Consider the following 21335-nt stretch of genomic DNA (forward strand, 5'->3'; position numbering starts at 1 on the left):
TAAAATTATATATTTTTTAACTTCAAATTATTCCAAAAATTTCAAAATAATTTTACAAATATACTGTTCAAATTAATTATATTGTTTTTCTTTATTTTCACCTAAATTGTGGGCGCGATAGCATCATGTAAAGAAAAAAGAGTTTTTGAAGTACTATATCGAAGATAGTCTTATTTTTTGGATTTATTTTCAGTTACATTTCCCGTAGCTTAAATTTTTTTCAAGTCCTATTTTGCTTTTTTGAAAACGGCAATGTAAGTGTACCCATCACTTGCTTCGTTTCTCTCTTTTCCCTCTTTGCCGAACACATCCGAATACAAACCAACGAGTTGCACCCACCACTGGTCACATTCAAAACACAACCACCATTTGAACCAGGAGTCTCTGCGTCGGCACAGTACCGTCAGAATCGTCACGGGTCGCGCATCGAGTTGGTCGTCGTAGCGGATGAAACAACTTCCAAGCGGAAGACTTTTGACTCTGTGGAATCAAATACACACAAGTGCATCGTAACGTTAAAATTCGACTAGCGTATTTCGAAATGTGCATTTAAAAGGAATAACCAAAACAGAAATTTGATAAAGGTCGAAAAGGCCCAAAGAAATTATAAGATAAAATGCCAAACAAAAAATAATAAAAGAAAAATTCACTGAATTTTGAAGTGCAATTTTTTCCCAGTGCCAGCGAGAAAAACGAGAAGATATAATAAAACTAAATAACAACAACAACAACAAATACCTTAAACTGTTGAGAAGCTTAAAGTTTTTAAAGTGCAAACAAAATAAAAAAATGGAGAAAAACTTGAGAGGAATTTTTACAATTGGATTATTTCTGGCTCTGCTTAGCAGTGGACAGACGCATTTGAACATCTTTTTGAATTTACACGAGGTTCTGCGGCTTATTGGTAAGTTATATATACCCATAAAAAAATCGTGTATATATATACACACAGATAAACATAATGAATGAAAATATGTATGAGTGTGCGTGTGTGGGCGTGTATGACTGCTAGACAAAGTTTTACGTCTTCTATGCTAATGATATCTATGATAATATATGTACACAAAAGACCTTTGTTTTATGGCTTAACAATTGTCCATCATTTGGCATGTCATCATTAGGCAAAAAATATAAAAATAGACTCGAAACTTCAATCACACACACACACACTAATGATGGTTGAAAAAACATTTGTTGCTGATATCGTTTGATTTTTATCATGAAAAATGTTTTGCCATTTATTTATCTTTAGGTAAATAGTTTCAAATTCTCTCAAATGAGTTGAATCTCTTAGAATTGCATCAAAAAGATAGAAAATTAAGTTAAAACTACAGATTAGATTAGTTTTGTTTACATTATGTGAATAAATTGATATATGATTATATGTAAACAAACATTTGGATTTTAAATAACAAATAAAATGTGAACAAAATCCTAGCATTCTTAGTTTTTTAGTTGTTTGTTTATCTCCTTAATAAGAAGATGAATTTTGCCATTTTAGATTTCTTTCCTTGTAATTCACACCTAGTTTTAGCATCAAAGAGGCTTAGGCTTAAAATTTTAAACTAGAGTTAGCCAAGCATACTTGTTGTTGAAGTTAATTTAATTATGGGAAATCTCAAAGAGGTCTTTATATGTAGATAATAAGAGAAATCTTGGGAAATCTTAAATTAGAGCAATGTACAGAGGTAATAGAGTGACTTTTGGTTTGTTTTTAGTATTAAAGCCATACATACATATATTCCAGATAGTCATATGTTTATGTTGATGCAAACTGTTGGCAAACACCTCATTATGAAGAAGATTAAATGAAATTTGTATTTCTAAAAGTCTTTTCAACTTTCAATGTTGTTCAAAGTGGTATTTGAAAATATAAAAATGCAACACTTTCGTGCAAGTTTTTTCTAGTTTTTATATTTTCATAATTTTTGCAAAGATTAAAATTCAAATTTAATGTATCAATTTAGGGAAGCTTTCGAGTTATCCTAGCACTTGGCACCTTCTTGGCCATATGTATATGTAGCTGCTCATTTAACTAACGAGCTGCCCAACCCAGTTCAGTTCAGTTCAGTTAAGTTTAGTTCAGGTCCGAGCCATGGCAGCTTTCAGTTCCTGACATGGTTTATATAGTCCGAAGGCAGAAGAAATTTCAAGTGTCCTTTTGGCACACTTCACCCAACACACACACACACATACACACGAAACTGAGATAGAATTGACAGTGTAAGAGAATGAGGAATATCTAACGAACAGTAAATGCCACACAGCTGCATAAAACTTTGGTTCATCTTCTTCTGCCAACCTCCAACATGTTCTCCTTCTTCCTGCTCTTTCAGTAGGGTTTTTTTTTTTATATTTTTCTATAGGTACATGTGGGTTGACAATTTAATTGATGTGCACCTCACACAAAGAGGTCCGCCCAGCCGCACAAGCTTTTTGAACAGACCGCTAAAAAAAAAAAAAGAAATGACACCTACGAAAGGTCTCTGAAGAGAGAAACTAGGTCAGGCATGCAACTCGCTAGCTGTCAACGCTGTTTTTTTTTTGCTTTTGGGGATAATTGGAGAGAGAGACCGTGGATATGACAGGGCAGGGTAGGTAGTTTTAGGGTTTTGGGCTAAAGACAAACCCTCAATAGCCGGCCCCTCTCTAAACATCGCTGGCCACAAAAGCACAAGCAGATTAATGGCTTTAAATTTGTGATTTTATTTTGACACGCGGCTGACATAACTAATAAATAAATTTTGTACCCCGCTCAAAACACTCAAACATTAACTTGTATGTAGATCATCATATCAAGTTCCCTAAGAGGGCTAACTACTACAAGGCACTACATACTACTACTACGACTGCTACTGCTATAGCATAGTGCACTCTATTCACTGCGTCTCTTTCACTCTGATTGATTGATTGTGTTGCTGGTTAGGTGGCTCGCTGGCTGGCTAACTGGCGCTCTATGATAAGAGTAGTCATCGTCGAGTGCCTGCTGGAAAGGGAGATAAGCGCCTGATTAGTAGTAGGTAGTCGTTGCATTTGTTTAAATATTTACACAGATATTCACAAGTGACAACGAATGCTCTGCACCCTTCTGGCCCATCAATCACATGGACTGTTTGCACAGGCGTACGACGCCATCGTCATCACCCATAATCATAATCATCATCATCGTCATCGACATCGTCGTTCTCGAGTGTTGTAAATTTTACAACATAATTTTTGATAATTTTTTTTTTCCCTCCCATATCTCTCTCGACCTCTTGACGGCTGCCTGGCTACCCGTGGCCAGTCTGCCTCCTTCACCCACTTCCATTCCTTTTTTCCACTTTGCATGTGTTTTATGGCTTCGACATAGATTTTATATTACTTTTTCTCTTCTTTTTTTTGGTTTGCTTTTCTGCTACTGATTTATTTTGTATGCATTTACACAAAAAAAAAAATGCATTCCGTGCTAAAGTTATAAATTCTATAGTCCCGACACCTCGTAAAACACTTTTACTTTTTCTTCGAGAGGATTATGATTTTACAATCGCTGAAAAAAAAGATAAGCGAAAGAGAGAGAGAAAAGCGAGAAAAATATTGTTTGTTTGTTTTTTAAGTGAAGATGTCATAAAAAATCTGTTGAAAATAGTTTTTGTTTCATTCATCAAGATTATGATTTTCACGCTTTATGTTTTTGAAAGAGTTTTCTTGGCCTACTTATTTGAGTTTGAAGGATTGTAGGATAAAGTATTAGCTATAAATTAGCTGAGCCATCAAGAAACTCAGTTTCTTGAGAAAAATTGTATGCAAATCACTTAATGAATTAAATATTATCAAATTAGAAAGTTTTTATAGACCTCAAATAATGTAGTCTAATATATGTACTTATAGAGATAATTCGTTTTAGGTCTTTATTGCCATATCCGCATCCGCTCAAAAGCCTATTTAGCGATTTAATTAAGCGCAAGAGGCGTGGTCACCTAAGCATAACCAATTCCACTTTTTTGTTTTCCTATTGTTTAATATTTGTCAAGTGTAAAATGTTTATGCAATACGGCAAAAGAGACAAAAAAGTAATGATTGCCGACTGAGGGTGTGAATACTGAATGAAGGGCCAATGACTTGCAGGAGTAAAAGTTGAAGTCGTAAATGATATGGAGTAGTATGTATAGTAGGTGAATGTCGTGTGACACGTGTGTGTGTGTGTGTGTTGGGGGACTGAATTTCACTGGGGTAGTCCTTATACTCCTTCTTCTTGTTCTCCTTCTCTTAGTATGTGGTAATTAAAATCATTGAAATGCAACTGAGATTTTGCACAAATGTTGCACAAATGTCTCGACATGGTTGCCTTTTTTGGCCCCGTCATCGTGCTAGTCATCATCGGCATCAACATTCCCCTCATCCTCATCGCCATCAACATCCACATCATTTTCATTCTCATCCTCATGGCCATTGCTTTCGCTTGTTCATTTGCCAATTAAGCTGGCGTTCCTCTGCCTTCTCTTAGTTAGACATGGTAAACGACATGCAGACGGTCGGGCTAATGCATTGCCACATTGTGTACATATGTACAAACATATTTAATGCCTTAATACATAGATATGTATGTGTGTATATATTTATTAATTATTTTGTCTCAGTCTCAAAAAGAAATCATTCGCCACTTACATTGCGCTTTTCTCGCCCCAAAAGATTTGGAAGGCTTTTTGGGTTGGCTGTCGTTTACTAATTGAGTTCACATTACTTGGCAAAATATCATATTTGTTCTATGTCTAAGTATTTTTAGGCAAAGAAGTGTTCTGGTTGATTTTTTTTTGTTGTTTTCGTTTTATTAGCCAAACGTGAGTTGGCAACAAACTGATATAAAGGGCAGACTAAGTGTGAAAATGTCAATGGTTTAATCGTCCTTCAGAGATGGTTAGAGATTAGCAAAAAGTTGTTGATAGACATTAGAAAACGTGACTTGCTCAAAATACAGATGTTCATAACGAAATGAATAATGTAAAGGGGGTTGGTATTAGGGATCAAAGACTTTTATGAGAAAAGGATCTAATGCTAGTGAACTTTAACGACATTTTGATTGGTTAAGTTTTTAAAAATTATGTGACATAAAGGGATATTAAACACAATAATTTGTACATTTATATCTAATATTCTAATCTTTAGTTTATGTTTTCTATATATAAAAAACAATAACTTTATTTACTAGGAATACATAATATTTGAAACTTCTTTAAGAAACCATAAAATCTTTATTTTATTGATTCCTAAACCTTCCTAATGATTTCGAAAAAATCCAAATAAAATAATATTATTGATTTTAGAGAAACTACATATTCTGTTTTTAAAAATTTCGAATTAAAAAAATCTATCTTTCTATACAACAAAAACCTTAATTGTATCTATCGTCATAGTTTGTTAAAAGTATTTTGAGAATATTAAGTAAAATATATGTTCTTGTTTTGATTCTTCTAACTTTAAGTTGATTGCAATATTTTCTCAATTATTTTATAGAGAATTTATCAACTTGATCTACTTATCGGACCTGTCCATTTTGTCTAAAACTGACACAATTTATGGCTATGAATTATCTTAAATTCTCATTCTCTTTCTATCACTAAAAAAAGACTATCTATCTCTAATTGGTTTTTTGAGCCCACCCAATTTTTCTTTCTCTTTCTCTTGCATGGCAAGCAATTAAAGTAAATTTATTTAAATTAAAATCATATTTCACATTCCAATTTAGCAATGCACGCACACAAACTCACACTCACTCACACACTCATACATATGTATATGTGAAACTTGCCACCCCCTAAAAACGAAGAAATAAAATATAGAAAGACTTTTCTCATATCTCAAGTGCTTAGAGTCCCCTGCTGCAGCTAAACTTGTTATCAAATTAATTTAATCAGTTTCAATTGTTTATGTTTTTTTTGTGCTCGGTTTTTGTTTCTATTTTGTTTTGTTTTTGTAGTTTTTTCTCTGGTTCTCTTCTCATTTGGTTGCCTTTTTTGCATGATTGGTGGCCGCTTGACACGAAACGGAAGGCCAGCGCCCATAAAACACCAGCAAACCAACCCGAAATCCCCAACCACCCCCACAATCATTTGAGATTCGGAATGAGTTGCACAACTTCCAATTGACTTGATTTCGAAAGCTTTTTATAGAAACAACTTGTCTTTTGCCTTCCTTATTCAGTTGCCATCCATGTTGGTGTGAGTAATTATCAGGCTAGAGACAAATTGTTGCATCCATTATGAGGAACGGATTCAATTTTGATGGCAAACACATGTGTCTGAGTGAATCTTGGTTAATTATTATGCTCTCTTGGTCTCTTTTGGTCAGATATTGGGAAATTGCTTATAAATTTCACACAGAACTAGAATGGTTTTTCTTTTTCATGCTTTAAAATCTTTATAAATTAAAATTTAGCAATTCTATGATAATTTAAATAAAGTATTGTTTAGCTAAATAGACAAATAAAATATAATGTCTGATGTTTGATAATGAAGTATAAAAAAAAATAAATATTTAAGCAGCTTCTACTTGGTTAATTCTTAAAAAATAACAATTACTTCAGATAGATCAGTATCTATATATTCTAATACAGTATTAGAAACATATGAACAATATTTATTTAAGAAAATTATCAAATAAATTAAAAAATCATCAAGTCTAATCATCTATAGAAACATAGTTGCCTTGCCATAAAAAAAAACAACAGGTATAAACAATAAACATTTATTCATAAAATGTATTCATTTATTTCACTTCCTTTCATAATTACCTTAAAAATTGTTTTATTGAAAATATTTTAATAGAAATTAAGAGGCTTAAATTACTTGTGCAAACAACAACTGAAAATGTATACAAATATGTACAAAACAATATATTGTTTCAAATAATAAAACAATTGTTAAAATAAATGCTGCAAGTTATATTAGCTTAGAGAGGTGTTTGACATTATAGTTGGTCCCAATTATTTGTGTAAATAGATCCAAAAGTCAACCTGTATGTTTTTTTTATGCAAACATCAACATTTTCTCCAACCCATTCAAAATGACTGTTTTCTGTTTTTTCTTCTTTAAATATTACTTAATTGATTTCAAGCGAAATGTATTTAAAAGTAAACTTTTGGAAATTTTTAATGAAAATATGGCAGCAATTTAAAACAAATATTTAAGCTCATTAAGTGACCACAAACAACAATGTTCGTTCTAATAATTAAGCCAAAACTTTTGAGCTTTCAATAAACAAGAGGAGGGTGGAGGGATGGAAAAAAAAGGAAAATTATTTCTCTTGCCATTTTCTCACATAAATTGTGCAATTTTTGTACATAAATCACAGCAGAGCTTATTTCGTGAAATGTTGGCATAAAATTTATGATAATCCTTGAGGAAGGCCAAAACCAAAATAAAAAAGGAAAATGCCCAAATTATGTTAATGTCCAAAACGTCCTGACAAGATATTTGCATTAGGTGGCACAAGGCTCTAAAACAATAATGCGTATTAAAGGATATATGTGAAAAATACATCAGGATATTTACCATTTAGCTTAATTAACTCTTGTTGCATCAGCGAAATGTTCCCACAATGATCATCATTATAATGAAGAGACTGACGGTGATTAGCGGTGGGGAGGAGAAGAAAGGGCAGTTGCCTGCATTGGCTTAGCTGCAACAAAAACGACTATGTAAACAGAAATAAACAAGAACGGAAAAAAAATAAACCCAGAAATCAACTGACGCGTGCTGCAGCAATAGAAAAAGCAATTGTATCTTATGGATACACACATACATACACAGATATTTGCTGTCCCTGTTTCCCCGCACATCTGAAAAGTGAGAAAAGTCGCACACAACAATGACAAACGCATACCAGGGACGGGCTCAGGGTAGGCAACGGCTCTACCTTTGCAACAAACAACAACAAAAACAACAACAGCGCTACTTAATGGACCAGAAATGCGTCGTGCAAACACGGGGAGCAGGCAACAATTCTCAGTTCCCTTGTGCCTACTCCTGCTACCAATGCCATTCCAACCATACATCTCGACCTCCTCTCTCTCTGTCTCTCTCTCTCTCTCTCTCTCTCTTTATCCTGACCCTCGTCCTGCGTATGCAAACAGAATGCGGAGACTGGTCTGGGGCCCGGAAGCGTAATGTGAAGCTACGTCGAGCTGGCAAAGCACTTGAGCACGCCGCGACGCCCGGTCCCAGACACCCACCCCAAAAACAAAAAAGAAGAGAGAAAATAAAATTGTAGACGGAGACCGGTGATTCCCGGTCCCCTTTTCTCTTTTCCCTTTCGCCTGTACCTCCTCCTACCAAGTTACCAGCGTTGAGTGCTTTATTTGCAACCGCTCGACGCAGCGGGAGTAGAGCGGCAATGTGTGATGATGATGAGAGGAGAGGCGGTGGGACTGACGACTACTCTGACTGCTTCTGCTGCTGCTGCTGGTCGTGGTGGTGGTGGTGGCGGTGGTGGTCTCGAAGTCGGCTTGCAATGTGTGCCTGCAGGCCTACAATTCCAATGATGCCTCAATACACATATCGTAACAGTGGTTCGTGTTGGCCTTAAAAAGAAATACAACTCCTAAATCGAGAGACTGTCTATATTTCCCTTACCATTAAAGGTAATCTAAAGAGGATAACGACTATATTTTCTATTCGAAATTTTAGAAATATGTAAAAATTAAGATGTTAAAAATTGCAAATTTCATTAGACTGATCTTTGACAATAATAAAACTTTTAAATTTATATTAAATGAAACCATTTGAACTGATAAAATTTTGCCTAACTTCAAATAGGTACAAACTTGTTCTTCCTATAAAACGAACTATTAGAAAGTCAGATAGACTTGGTTGAGCAACTTTTTTTTTAACTCTTTCAATGTTCAATGTGTTACGAAATTACTCATATGTACATATATCTACTCGATTTTAGGTCGATTCATATTCTAATCTAACAAAATTCATCTTTAATTTGTCCATAAATTCTACTTATATCGTTATAAGATAAAACATCGAAACGTAATGCCAAGTATATTTGAATATATTTTCAATTAATTCTACGTGTCTTTCATAACGGATTAATTTGCACGGATACCACTGTACTTGGCCCTTGAGTGTGGCACATTTTTTTATTGCTGGCGAATTCCGAGCGGGCGCCATGCACACGAACTTCTCCCCTACCACCAGAGCTGCTACCCCTAACAAACACACACACACACAAGTTTGACTCTCTAAATGAGGCCGTAAATTATTTTTTATTATTTTGTATTTAATAATTTTTTCATTGCTGCTTGAGTCCTGAACGTGTGTGGCAGTCATTTGATAGGAAATTGATTGTGGCAATGCTGAAAAGGGTAGAAATGAAAACAAAAACTAAGTGTTGCAGGACCTGAGGGTAAAACGAAACTGATATTCCACAAGAACGGCCACGAATTGAGGAGACGAAAAATCTAAAAGCTAGATGACTTGGAACTAATTTGTGAAAATGGTTAATAACTTTCCGCGCAATTATCAGGCTCCCCAAACAGTTTGAGTGAGCCATAATTTACAATCAGAGGCAACTTATTGGAAAATTTCACACGCCCGCAGACTCACATATCCCCTGGTGTTGTGGCAGCTTCCCACGCAAATGGGAAAAACTACTTTCACTTGGCACATGCACAGAGTGAGGGAGAGATAAATCGAACGAGGGGGGTGGTGTTACTTCAATGATCGCAAGTAATTAAAAATTTGGAGCACTTAAGTGCCGCATAGGCACTTTTTGTTGCAATGATGATGGGGCACCAGCCGAGTCGATGGGGCGGTGTCTTCTGAGAGAGGCATCCTAATCCTAAGGGATTCGATAAACATATTATCTCTTTCGACCTATTTATGTCACTGTTGGCTTATGTTCTGATCGATCACAAGCCATGCCGAATCCCTACAATTTTACGCTAATCAAATCAGAGGAGGATCGAAAGAATTTAACATTTACACTGAAAAAAAGTGCAGTCAAGTAGAATCTTAAACTACTACAAAGTTTAGCATGTACAAAAAGGAATCAATAAGAATTTAACATTTACAATATGTATTATTTCAATTTAAAAACCACATATTGTTTTTCTCGAAGTGTACTTATGTATAATTTATGCCCTTCAATCAAATTGACTGAATGACTGACTGCCTGACGACAGTGTGGATGGATACTTCGTTGGTAATTTCACTGTCACGCCTGATAGAGTTTCCACATGGCCGCAGGGCCTGGCAAGCATCCTGATTATAGTGCGGTTTATTTTAAGTTTAATTAACCGATGATTTCTCTGTGTATATTTATAAAATTCATTTTCAAGTATTCTCTTCCCATTATATACTACTCCAACCGTTTTTACCCTCCTCCTCCTCCTCCTCCTCATCCATCTCTACAAGGCACACACAGTTTATTCGTTTCGTTCCATTGCGAATGCAATTCGTTATGCGTTCTTCTGTGCATTAGTTGCGGTTATTAACGGCCTCTGTCTGGGTTCTTTTATTTTTTTTTTATTATCAATTCTCATCTCTTTTTCTACTCTTTTGTTGTACCATCAGGGTATGAAATATTTGTGTGTGTGTGTGAGTGTTTATTTAGACAGCCTAATGGGTTTAGGTGCGAGGAATATTAGCAACATTATCATTAACATATTTAACAACAAAAAATTAAAACCTTTAGGGTGGAAGCTGTTGATATGAATGAATTATGAATGAATGAGTGTCTAAATGGAAGGGAGAATATGGTAATAGACACACCTAACAAGAGCAATATTCATATTAGTATAATTGTTATGATTCATTATAAAAAAATTAGATGAGTTTCAGTTTTTTTTCATTATCTTTGCTTTCAGCTACAATTGATGCAAAATATAGTCATGAAACTGATCTCACAAATTTAGTAAATTTAGCAAAAAACTGTTCATGAGTTACATTTTTGAGTACAATGAGCGAATAGATTAGAAGTATAAAGGATATATCTTCAGTTAACAGTGAAAACACTTTTAAAGGACACCTCTATGTTCTATTATTTATTTTTAAAAATATTTGAAACACTTTTGAGTGAAAAAATTTCCTTAATTGACTACAAGAGGGCAAGAGGCAATAATTTTCTATCATCCTTGCTCCATTTAAGCAGAGGGTTAGTTTGAGTAGCTACGGGAAACACAATCAGGTCTAGCCATTTCACATATACTTGTGCATCTTCTCATACAACAACTTCAGGTCCTAGATCCCTTGAGGGCTAGTCGAAATTTCATACCTTTTCCCTAACCAGTTATTTTTAACTGCTAAATCACTGCAATAATTAGTTCGAAGTATTTAATAACATTTAATTTACCAAACAACCACACTCTACAGTTCTGCCAAGTATTTCTTATTTTAGGATAATGTGACTGAAATTTTTTCACTTTTCAACATGAACTTTAAGTAAACTTTGCATGACCTGGGAGTATAATAAGCATATCACTGGCATGAGATAATTTTTCAAGTGCCTTTTAATTAGTTGACAACACTTGACCGACAACAGTAATTAACTGCCCACTAAGCTGAGCTAATTATCTAGATCTTAACTGTGGCCACACCTCCTAACCATCTCATCTCATCATGTCAGTTTTTCACTTACTTAGTTGACGAGTGACAAGAAACCGCAAAATGCAGAGACAATGACCATTTTTAGCTTTTACTTGGTGTGTGGTCAGTGTTTTGTAGTTGTTGTTCTTGTTGTTATTTTCTTTTGGGTTTTTAGCACCCAACACGTTTACAAGATGATAAAACCCTTTGGCCACTTTTCAACAACACAAATAAACCGGCAAAAAACAAACAAGACCCAAATATACATATACATACATTTTTTTTTTGTTTGACCCAAAAAATAAAAGCTGAAAACTTTTCAATGGGTGTCCCCACTTCAGGGTGTCGACGCGCGACGCCTACAACTCCCACAAACTCGAATGCACAATACATATTTCTGTGCTAATCTCTCTCTTTCACTCTCCCTCATGCTCTCTCATTCTGTATCTCTCCTGGCTTCCTTTTGTTGGTTTTTGGCCTCGAGAGCAGCTGGCCAAAAAGTCAATACCGAGACAGCAGCAGCACATTTCCCGGCTCTTACATTGTCTCTCCACTCGGTCAGAGTCATAAATTACGCCATCCCGGGGGTGCTATTGAAACAAAAAAAAATGGAATAAGATGTGTGTAAATGTGTGTGTTTGTGTGTGTGTGTGTGACCGTGTGGAGGTATGCATGTTCCCTCGATTTGTTTGCTTACTCAACAATGCCCCCGAGGTGTTTCCCCTCCTTTTATATTTTGTCCTAACTGGGGTACTGTCAAAAATTGTTCATAAATTTTACCTTCCTAACCCGAAATTTTCAGCAAACAGGAAGTCGGACTGTTTACTTAAGCACATACATAGTATTATTACATACATTTGCCTAACAGTAAAAGACTTTTGCCATACAAAATGAGCAAGGCCCACCCATGATGCAAAAAACCAAAACCAGCCACAACGCACATTAGAAGCTGACCCAAGCAGTCGAAACCGCAACAAAATTCTCAACTAACTAGGGCACTCGGCACCTGTATTCCCTCAACCAAAACCGCTGGCACACACACACTCACATTAAGACCTCCTCCGCCCACACAAACACACACACACACTGAGGAGGTTTATGACTTTCCATAAATTTTATGGCAGTTCCTAGACAACACTCAAACAAAAAGACAGAGACAAGGTTTAAGGTCCAGTTTTCGGGTCTAAAAGTGATAAAAATTTCATTATGTCACGCAACAGGAAAAAGCAAAACCTTTGTTAAGATGGCACACCATTATTTCAATACCCTGTACTAGGTAGACTAGGTTGAAGAAATTCGCCACAGTATGAGCCAGACTGCCTTAATTCAGTTGTTGCCTAATATACCCAATTCAAGCACTGCTTGCAGGGCAACAAGGCTATAAGAAATTGAAGAAAGAAAATCTTGAAGAATTTTCAATGATGTTTTTAGGGGTTGACTGATTGGTTACCTGCCTGCTGTTATCTCTAGGGGCAGGTGTCGCTCACGCAAGTTTGGTTAATAATCACATTAACTTGGCTAAGATAATCACATTAAATTTCAGATTTTTTCTTTTCTTCTAGTTCTTTTTCTGTTTTGATTTTTACGAGTCAATAATTCTCACACTTTTATCTATAGCTTCTGCAGACACACCCAAAAAGCCGTTAAGTGGGCACAGTTCCTGACTTACCTGGTAATAGCTACTTAAATTCAAAAGATATAAATGCTACATAGTTTAGTGTTGCAATAATTAAGAGCTTAAAATGGTCTACAGGGAGATAAAAATTGAAAAAGAAGGAAACAAAAGAGCTAAACTAACAGGAGGCCAATAGCAATAGCCAAGACAGGAGCGGAATAAAACTATAAAGTGTATTGAAAACTCTGCGATTCGTCAGACTAACTCTTTTAGTATTCAGTTTAAAGAGTGCTGCCTTTTCCCAGAATATTTTTAAAACATATTATTAGCAAGTTAGATTTTTGGAAACTCATAACATCTTATATACCCTAAAAAACTTATCTAAAGCATTCTCTGGTTTGTCAACATATTTATATTCAATGCAAGATTTTATCCTACATCATTTTTGGAATTATATCTAAATATAGAAAAACTCCAAACAGATAAACATTAAACAGAATTCAAATAAATTGTGATGTTAAGTCCTCTACCGAATGAAGACCTTAACTTTTTAACACTTTGTTAAAGAAATATCTGTCAGATCTTTGTTCTTGTTTTTTTTTCTTTTTTTTGTGTCGTATCATAATTTATGCACGACTGCGTAGAAAATTTATGGTCTGACCAAGGGCAACATCATTGATGAAGCAGCTAACGCAGCATCGAGGTGATAATGTAAAAGAAAATACACGAGAAAAGGCAAAAACAAAAAAAAAAAAAGAATAAGTGCACAGGGCAAAAAAAAAAAACCAAACAGAGCACAGGGCTAAATAAATTGCAGCTGCCTTGACTTGGGCGATGAAATACAAATAGAAATACTTGGCAGCTACCGTAGAAGCTCCGCTTGGTTAGCCGAATGAAGTTGCCAACCAGTCAGAGGGCCAACCAACTCAGTTTGGACCCCCAGACAAACGTGGCTGAGTTGAGTTGAGTTGAGTTTCAGTTCTTATGTCCTTTTGGCTTGTTTGTCTTTCACTCTGAATGCTGTGTGAAGTGAAGTTGTTTGGCCAGACAACAACATCTTGGCCAAGCACGAATCATGACCATTTCGGCATGAAAATTACCTTACCTTAACCATACCTTATCATGTCTTACCTCTTTGCTTTGTGCTCTCTTCTCTTGACCTTTTATGGTATGAGAAAAAATAAACGAGGATGTAAAAAAAAAAAAACACAAACCAATTGGCTTTTGCAATTTTGTAAAAAAAAAAAAATAAAAATTGAGAGAAAATCTACAGAAACATATAATTTGGTTGAAAATTGAATTCGCTGTACTTAATGTGATGATGGAGGCAGAGAAAGAGAACAAGATAAAGAGTTGTATGTACTTCCTTCTAGGCCAATGCCCAACAATGTCATCTTCGATATCATTCGCTCCCCCTCCTCTCAACCTCCCCATCCAAATTGCCGCATATACAATATATATTGATAATAATAAAAATGTCGTCTCGCTTTTAGTCTACTTTCTTATGTGGGGGAGCAGAGGCAGGGGTTTGTCTGTCTCGTTTTTGGCTTTGATGCCCAACATATTCATGTGTCAAAAGACAATTTCGGATTTATGGCCTGCGAAATCCCCCACAGACCCCCTTACCACACCCCATCCCATAAGTCACTGTACGTATGTTTGTATGTACATACATACAAAATGACGCAATGTGAAAAAAATATGTTAAGAAAGCATAAAATGATAGCCAAACTACCCACCAACAAAAATCTCTCTGCATCTGAATTTGAATCTGACTCTGACTTTGTCCCTTGGTCCGTTCAGCTTTTTGCGTTTGCATAAATTAGGACTGCCAGACGGGTTGTGCTGAAAGGCTATGTTCCCAGATAGATTTGGGGCGCAAAAATGTTTTTTTTTTGTGTCAAAAAAAAAAGAAAGAAGAAACCCCCCAACATAGCATAAAGAAATAAAAGTAGAAGTTTTGGTTTATGCGTCTGTGGGCTTCGGTATGTATATTTTTCATACTCTTTATTATAAATGGGTATATTAAAATTGTTTTGCATCACGAATCTCTATTCGTTTGTCCCTTCTTAGCGCCGAGTTCAGTACTGTACAATTAGAATTATTTTCACAATAAGATTGCAAATGTTTTAGATTTAAAAGCTCCAGAATTCTATTATTTGTAATTAAAAACTTGAACCTCAAAGTTTTACATATATAATGAATCGATATTTTGGCGTAAGTTATTTCAGAAGAACGTAGCTTTCGAAGAAGATAACTATTTTGAACCAAGAACCCAAACTAAGTTTGCTTTATCAAATTTTATCAAAATTAAATCGTTTTAGCAGATATTTAACAGATTTGAAGAGCTCAATATATTTAGAAAATTTCATATAACTAACTAAACTTTTAGAACTGTTTGAAAGGGTATACAAATTTTGAATTGGCCAAAGTTAGCCTATTCTGACGGGTTTCCTTTTTTCTTTTTTTTAGGGTTATAATTGAAATTAAATAGATGTCGTGCCATGAATTCAAATTGGTTTTTTAGCTTCAGTATTTACAAGAAGGAAAAAAGGCCGTAACAGGATTTAAAGAGTTAAAGTAAGAGTTTGGGACGGAAAAATTTTTGCACAAGAAACTTTTACTTTTCACTTGACTGTCGTGAAATTATGTCAGTGAGGAAAAACTTTGGCATTTTCTTTTTCTATTATTTTTTGTGTGTCCTTTCTTTCATTTTGGGTAGCACCTTTTGCGGTGTTGCTGGTGTTTCTTGGCTTCCTTTTTAAAGTCCACACCTTCTTCAGCAGTCCCCCAGCCCCCATCCGCCTCATCTACCATCATGATAATGAGAAATCGATTTTTCTTGACTTGGTGGATGAGTAAGTTCATTTGCGGCACTAATTAACGCGAAGGTTTTGGCATCAAAATATAAATTGCCATTACTTGTCTATTAATTGCAGGGTATTGGGGGTAGGGGTTAACTTGAAGGTCGGTTTGAGAGGACAGTGGGGGAGAAAAAGTTGTGCTTAGTTTTACGTAATTTTAATTGTAATTGTCTTTGAAAAGGTGGTTTGAAGTTCAAATTTTAGTTATCTGAAACTCATCTCTCGATTTAATGAATGTAACATGTCTGAGGCCCATTTAACCCTTTTTTTTTTTGTATATGCCTTGCCCACAAACTTGGGCAAGTCGCTGAGTTATCACAAGTTCATTATGCGACAGTTGCGTTTTCTTTTTCCCTGCTACTACGTTCTGTTTTTCTTTCATTTTTCATAATTTTTTACTCTCTCCCTTCTGGCTTACTAATTACATTTTCAAAGTGCAAACGAAGCGTGCGAGTGAGTGAGTGAGTGAGTGAGCGAGCGAGTGAATGGGGCAAGGAAAAGGAAAAGGGAACCCCACTAATTAGTACGATGTGTATATAGACTCCTATGAATAGCCAACATACATACTACATAAGTGGCATAAATTAAAATAAAATGTACAAGTAGAAAATGTAACTGCAACGCCGACTGCGATAAAAATCTAAAATAAACACCGCATTCAGTGGTGCAACACACCGACAACAGCAGCAGCAACAACAACAACAACAACATTCATGATGGTTATATGTACTACATCAACATTAATTAAGCATGAACATTTAACCTGCCCACTAAAAAAAGACACGCCCCCACGCACAAACACACACACACATACATATACAGAGCTCGCGTGTCTGTCTCTTGGTTAGTGTGCAAAGGGTCCGGTTCTTTTTTCTTTCTTTTTTCTTTCTTTTTTTTTTTTTTATAATTTGATTGATTTATTTTGCCCCTGCCACGAGCTGTTGCACCAGCAAGTGCATTCATTGTGGCAGCAAGGCGCCAACAGCAGCAGCAGCAACACTATTCCAACAGCAGCTGTGGGGAAAAGAAAAAGGTTTCCTTTAATTTAATTAAAAGTGCATTGTGACTGGAACACCAAATAGAGAGCTGTCAAAAATTATCTGATAAGCATATGGGTTAGACAGGTGCTACGCGTTCTGCATTAGGGGTTGCCTCAATATCGATTATTACACAGGGGAGTGAAATTAGCTAAGCTCATGGTTGACACCATTTTTAGTCTTGCAACAAGTAAAACATAGGTTAGATAAACGACCTTTCTTAGAAGGGAACAGAAGCTATTGCTATAAGATCGACTTATAAGAGTCTAAAAATCCTTAATTCAAAGCAGTTTCTTGGTGGCACTGCCTAAATTTGTTTTACTCTTATGAATAATAAAGTAAAGTGGCAACAAAATTTGTACAATTATAATTTAAATGCGCTATTTTTTTAATGTTTAGATTAGAAAGACTTCTAAAATATGTTGAGTAGAAATAGTTAACTATGACATTAGTAAGAAACCATTTAGATATTGGTTTTTAGTATATTTAATAGGCTTGTTAAAGCTTACAGCTAAGTTAGTAAAATCTGAAACGAAGTTGTCTTTACATGGTTATTTGAGAAACTCAATTTATAAGTCCTATCTGGTAAAATCTGTTACAAAATTTTACTAAAATATGTATGTAAGTTAGTTGAGAAACTCAATACTCAACTCAAACTCATATGTCTTATTGCTTGAACTAGCAGAAACGTTACTCTCAGTATTACATATTTAGTATCATATAGTAATTTTGTTATAGTGTTTTCACAATACTTGAGTAAAAGTAAAATATGTTTAGTTTTTTCTAGTACTTCTAACAATCCTTTCAATTAGTGAAGAAAAGCATCAAAACTGACAATCACTTTTAATACGAAGACTGAACCCCCTTGGGGAGGAGCAATCTTTTTTGCTTTTGCTTTTGGTTTTTTTTTTGTCCATTTAACTCCTTCAATATGTCACTAAAGTGTCTAGTAGAGACAGATATTTGGCCCTTTTTTTGTGCGAGTGTGTGAATGATACGAAAATCAATTTGAGCCAAGTAAAGAGAAGAAAACTGTTTATCCCTGGTGATTGATTATGCCCGAGCATCGAGTGACTGAGCGTTAAACTTTATCCTCAAATGTATCATTAATTTCATGCGAGTAAATATGTTTCCTCTTCTTTTCCATGTCTTTTTGCAGGAGTCTCAGCGGAACTTTACTATGTGCGAGAGGGAGCCATCAATGATTATGCCTTGAATTTCGCAGTGCCAGTGCCGGCGAACATAAGTGATGTGACCTTTACCTGGCAATCACTAGTGGATCATCCATTGCCTTATAGCATCAATATAGCCACATCGGATACGGATGTATTACCCAGACCTTTGCTGAATATATCACGTATTGGTGATGTGCCCATGGAACCGCAGACTTGGGGCATAGCTCTTAAGTGCTCGGGCACACGAAATGCTGAAGTCACTGTGACCATTAATGTGGAAGTTATATTGGATAGAACGACCAATAATAATACAAATCTTATATTCAAACGTAAGAAAATCTGCTTGAAAGAGGAACAGGATAGCGCTCATGAGGAGTATGATGATGACGATGTGGTACATCCGGCCTTAAGTGGTGGACACGATGATATCCATTATGTGGATCATAATGAAGAGCATGTCGTGGCCAATGGTCATTTGGCACCAAATGGAGCGGATCAAGAGAAGGAGAAGCAGCGTAATGTAGTCACAGAGCCCCAGCCACCGGTGACAGTGGGTAGAGGCAACTCTGGTCGCGGTTATGATCCCATGTTGAGAGAGAATCTTGTGCCACCGACAAGTGGTTTGATTACTTTAATTGTTGGAGGTATACTTGCTTTGGTCTTGGTCTCCACTCTCATCCTGATAGCCTATTGTGCCAAGGGTCCATCGAAAAGGCATCCATCGAATGGTGTTCATTTGATTAAGACATCGAGTTTCCAACGTTTACCCACCATTTCATCGACCGCTCACAATTCTATATATGTCTGCCCATCGACCATAACACCCACATATGCCACACTGACGCGGCCCTTTCGCGAATATGAGCATGAGCCTGAGGAGTTCAACCGCCGTCTCCAAGAGCTGACAGTCCAGAAATGTCGTGTCCGACTCTCCTGTCTCGTCCAAGAAGGCAACTTTGGGCGCATCTATCGCGGCACTTACAACGACTGTCAGGAGGTATTGGTTAAGACTGTGGCGCAACATGCCAGCCAATTGCAAGTGAATCTATTGCTCCAAGAGTCCATGATGCTATACGAGGCCACACATCCAAATGTAATGTCCGTTTTGGGTATATCCATTGAGGATTATGCCACACCATTTGTCCTATATGCGGCCACTGGTAGTGTTCGAAATTTGAAGACTTTCCTGCAGGATCCCTCATATGCACGTAGCGTGACAACCATTCAAACAGTATTGATGGCCTCTCAATTGGCCATGGCCATGGAGCATTTGCATAATCATGGTGTCATCCACAAGGATGTGGCAGCTAGGAACTGTGTGTAAGTAAAGAGATAGACTAAACAAAAATAAAGGCACAATGCTAAGCAAACAAAAAATATTGTTTCCCCTCTTTTTATTTCTTTTAGTATTGACGATCAATTGCGTGTTAAGCTCACAGATAGCTCTTTGAGTCGCGATCTCTTCCCAGGCGATTACAATTGCTTGGGCGATGGCGAATATAGACCTATCAAGTGGCTTTCTCTGGAAGCCCTGCAAAAATCTCATTACAATGAAGGCAGCGATGTTTGGTCCTTTGGTGTTCTAATGTGGGAGATGTGCACTTTGGGCAAGCTACCGTATGCCGAAATTGATCCATATGAAATGGAGCATTATCTTAAAGATGGCTATAGATTGGCTCAGCCTTTCAATTGCCCCGATGAGCTGTAAGTACCACAACAACTATATAAATAAATTAATCCAATTAAATCGGGTTTTCAATATAATGAACTTGCTTAAATTCGATTGTTAGATCTGTAAATTATTTATCGGTTTTTGGTTTCTTTGTGAATGAACTGAACTTGTTGGCTTATTTGTCTCCTATGAAGACTAATTTATGACGTTTTTTTTATTCATTTTACAGCTTTACCATTATGGCTTACTGCTGGGCATCTATGCCAGCTGAAAGGCCTTCGTTCAGTCAACTGCAAATCTGTCTATCGGAATTCCATACCCAGATTACCAGATACGTTTAACCAGCGGTGCTGCAACATGCCAAGACTTGTAAATACAACAAGAGGCGACGTCGTAAGATTTACCAACAGGCTAACACGTCAGCCACATTGTTTCCAAAGACATATTTCACGGGGGATATATAAGTTACCCAGAGGATAGCAACCCCCTTCCCCCCACACACAAAAGTAAGAAGAAACGTAAACATAATAAAAGTTACTTATTCTATATGCACATAATAATGAGGGCGAGATTAAGGATACAATATACATAGATTTCGCTCTCTATATGTGTCTAAGTTTAGTATTTAGTTTATAGTAGGTTAGAAAGAAGAGAGAAAATGTGACATTTCAATGCAAGAAAAAACATAGAATTTACAAACCCAAACAAGAAAAGAAAAAATGACCCAGTAAACTAAATAGTAATACGTATGTGGCATATTCTCAATAAACAAAAATATACAAAAAAAAAAAGAAGAAAGAATAACCCAAAATTACACTCTAAACTTGGGTGGAATTTTGTCGTATTGTAGTAATTGAAATGATCGTGTTACAAGTTCGTCAAATAGCATCCAAAACAATACCTTAATAATAATTAAAAAATATATATATAGATATATCTATATGTAAATGTATTAATGTGTATGTATTATGTGTAAGAAATTGTAGCTCTATCTATTTAACTAATGTTAGATAAACAACAACAAAAAACAACAATGGTGCACTGAACAAATACAGAACAGAAATTCACCCAATCCCCTTCCAGCTCCTTAAGATTAAATTGAGTTGTTATCCTTTTTGCCCCCGCCCACTCGCAACTTTGTAATATACTTAACAAATACAACAAACAAAAAACAAAGAATACAAAAAAAAAAAGCAAACGTAAAAAACACAATAAACGTCCGTGCATAACATTTAAAATGCATTTTGTAAATTGCCTTGGTTATAGTCAAAACTCATGGTAAGTAAAACATACATAGCCAGGCCACGCCCTGGAATCACTTAAACTAAGAACAACGCGCTCTAAGAGCAATATGTTGTTTGGTTTCGCCTGTGGTTGCTTCGAAAAAAAAAAAGAACTGAAC

At 35.9% G+C, this 21335-nt stretch overlaps 1 protein-coding gene across 1 annotated transcript; it reads left to right on the forward strand.

Annotated features, from left to right (window-relative positions):
* Window positions 1-753: 753 nt before the first annotated feature.
* Window positions 754-21134, forward strand: LOC6641557 (tyrosine-protein kinase Drl). The gene is made up of 4 exons (XM_002064401.4): window positions 754-904; window positions 18246-19581; window positions 19669-19965; window positions 20163-21134. Exons 1-4 carry the CDS (start codon window positions 790-792, stop codon window positions 20272-20274), a joined length of 1860 nt encoding a protein of 619 aa, XP_002064437.3. The 5' UTR covers window positions 754-789; the 3' UTR covers window positions 20275-21134.
* Window positions 21135-21335: the final 201 nt, after the last annotated feature.

This window comes from Drosophila willistoni (genome assembly GCF_018902025.1).
Source record: "Drosophila willistoni isolate 14030-0811.24 chromosome 2R unlocalized genomic scaffold, UCI_dwil_1.1 Seg200, whole genome shotgun sequence".
NCBI lineage: Eukaryota > Metazoa > Arthropoda > Insecta > Diptera > Drosophilidae > Drosophila > Drosophila willistoni.

Coding starts and splice junctions, on each gene's coding strand:
- LOC6641557 (XM_002064401.4), top strand. CDS start 790: ATGGAGAAAAACTTGAGAGGAATTTTTACAATTGGATTATTTCTGGCT. Junction 905..18,245: donor CGAGGTTCTGCGGCTTATTG/GTAAGTTATATA, acceptor GTCTTTTTGCAG/GAGTCTCAGCGGAACTTTAC. Junction 19,582..19,668: donor GTGGCAGCTAGGAACTGTGT/GTAAGTAAAGAG, acceptor TATTTCTTTTAG/TATTGACGATCAATTGCGTG.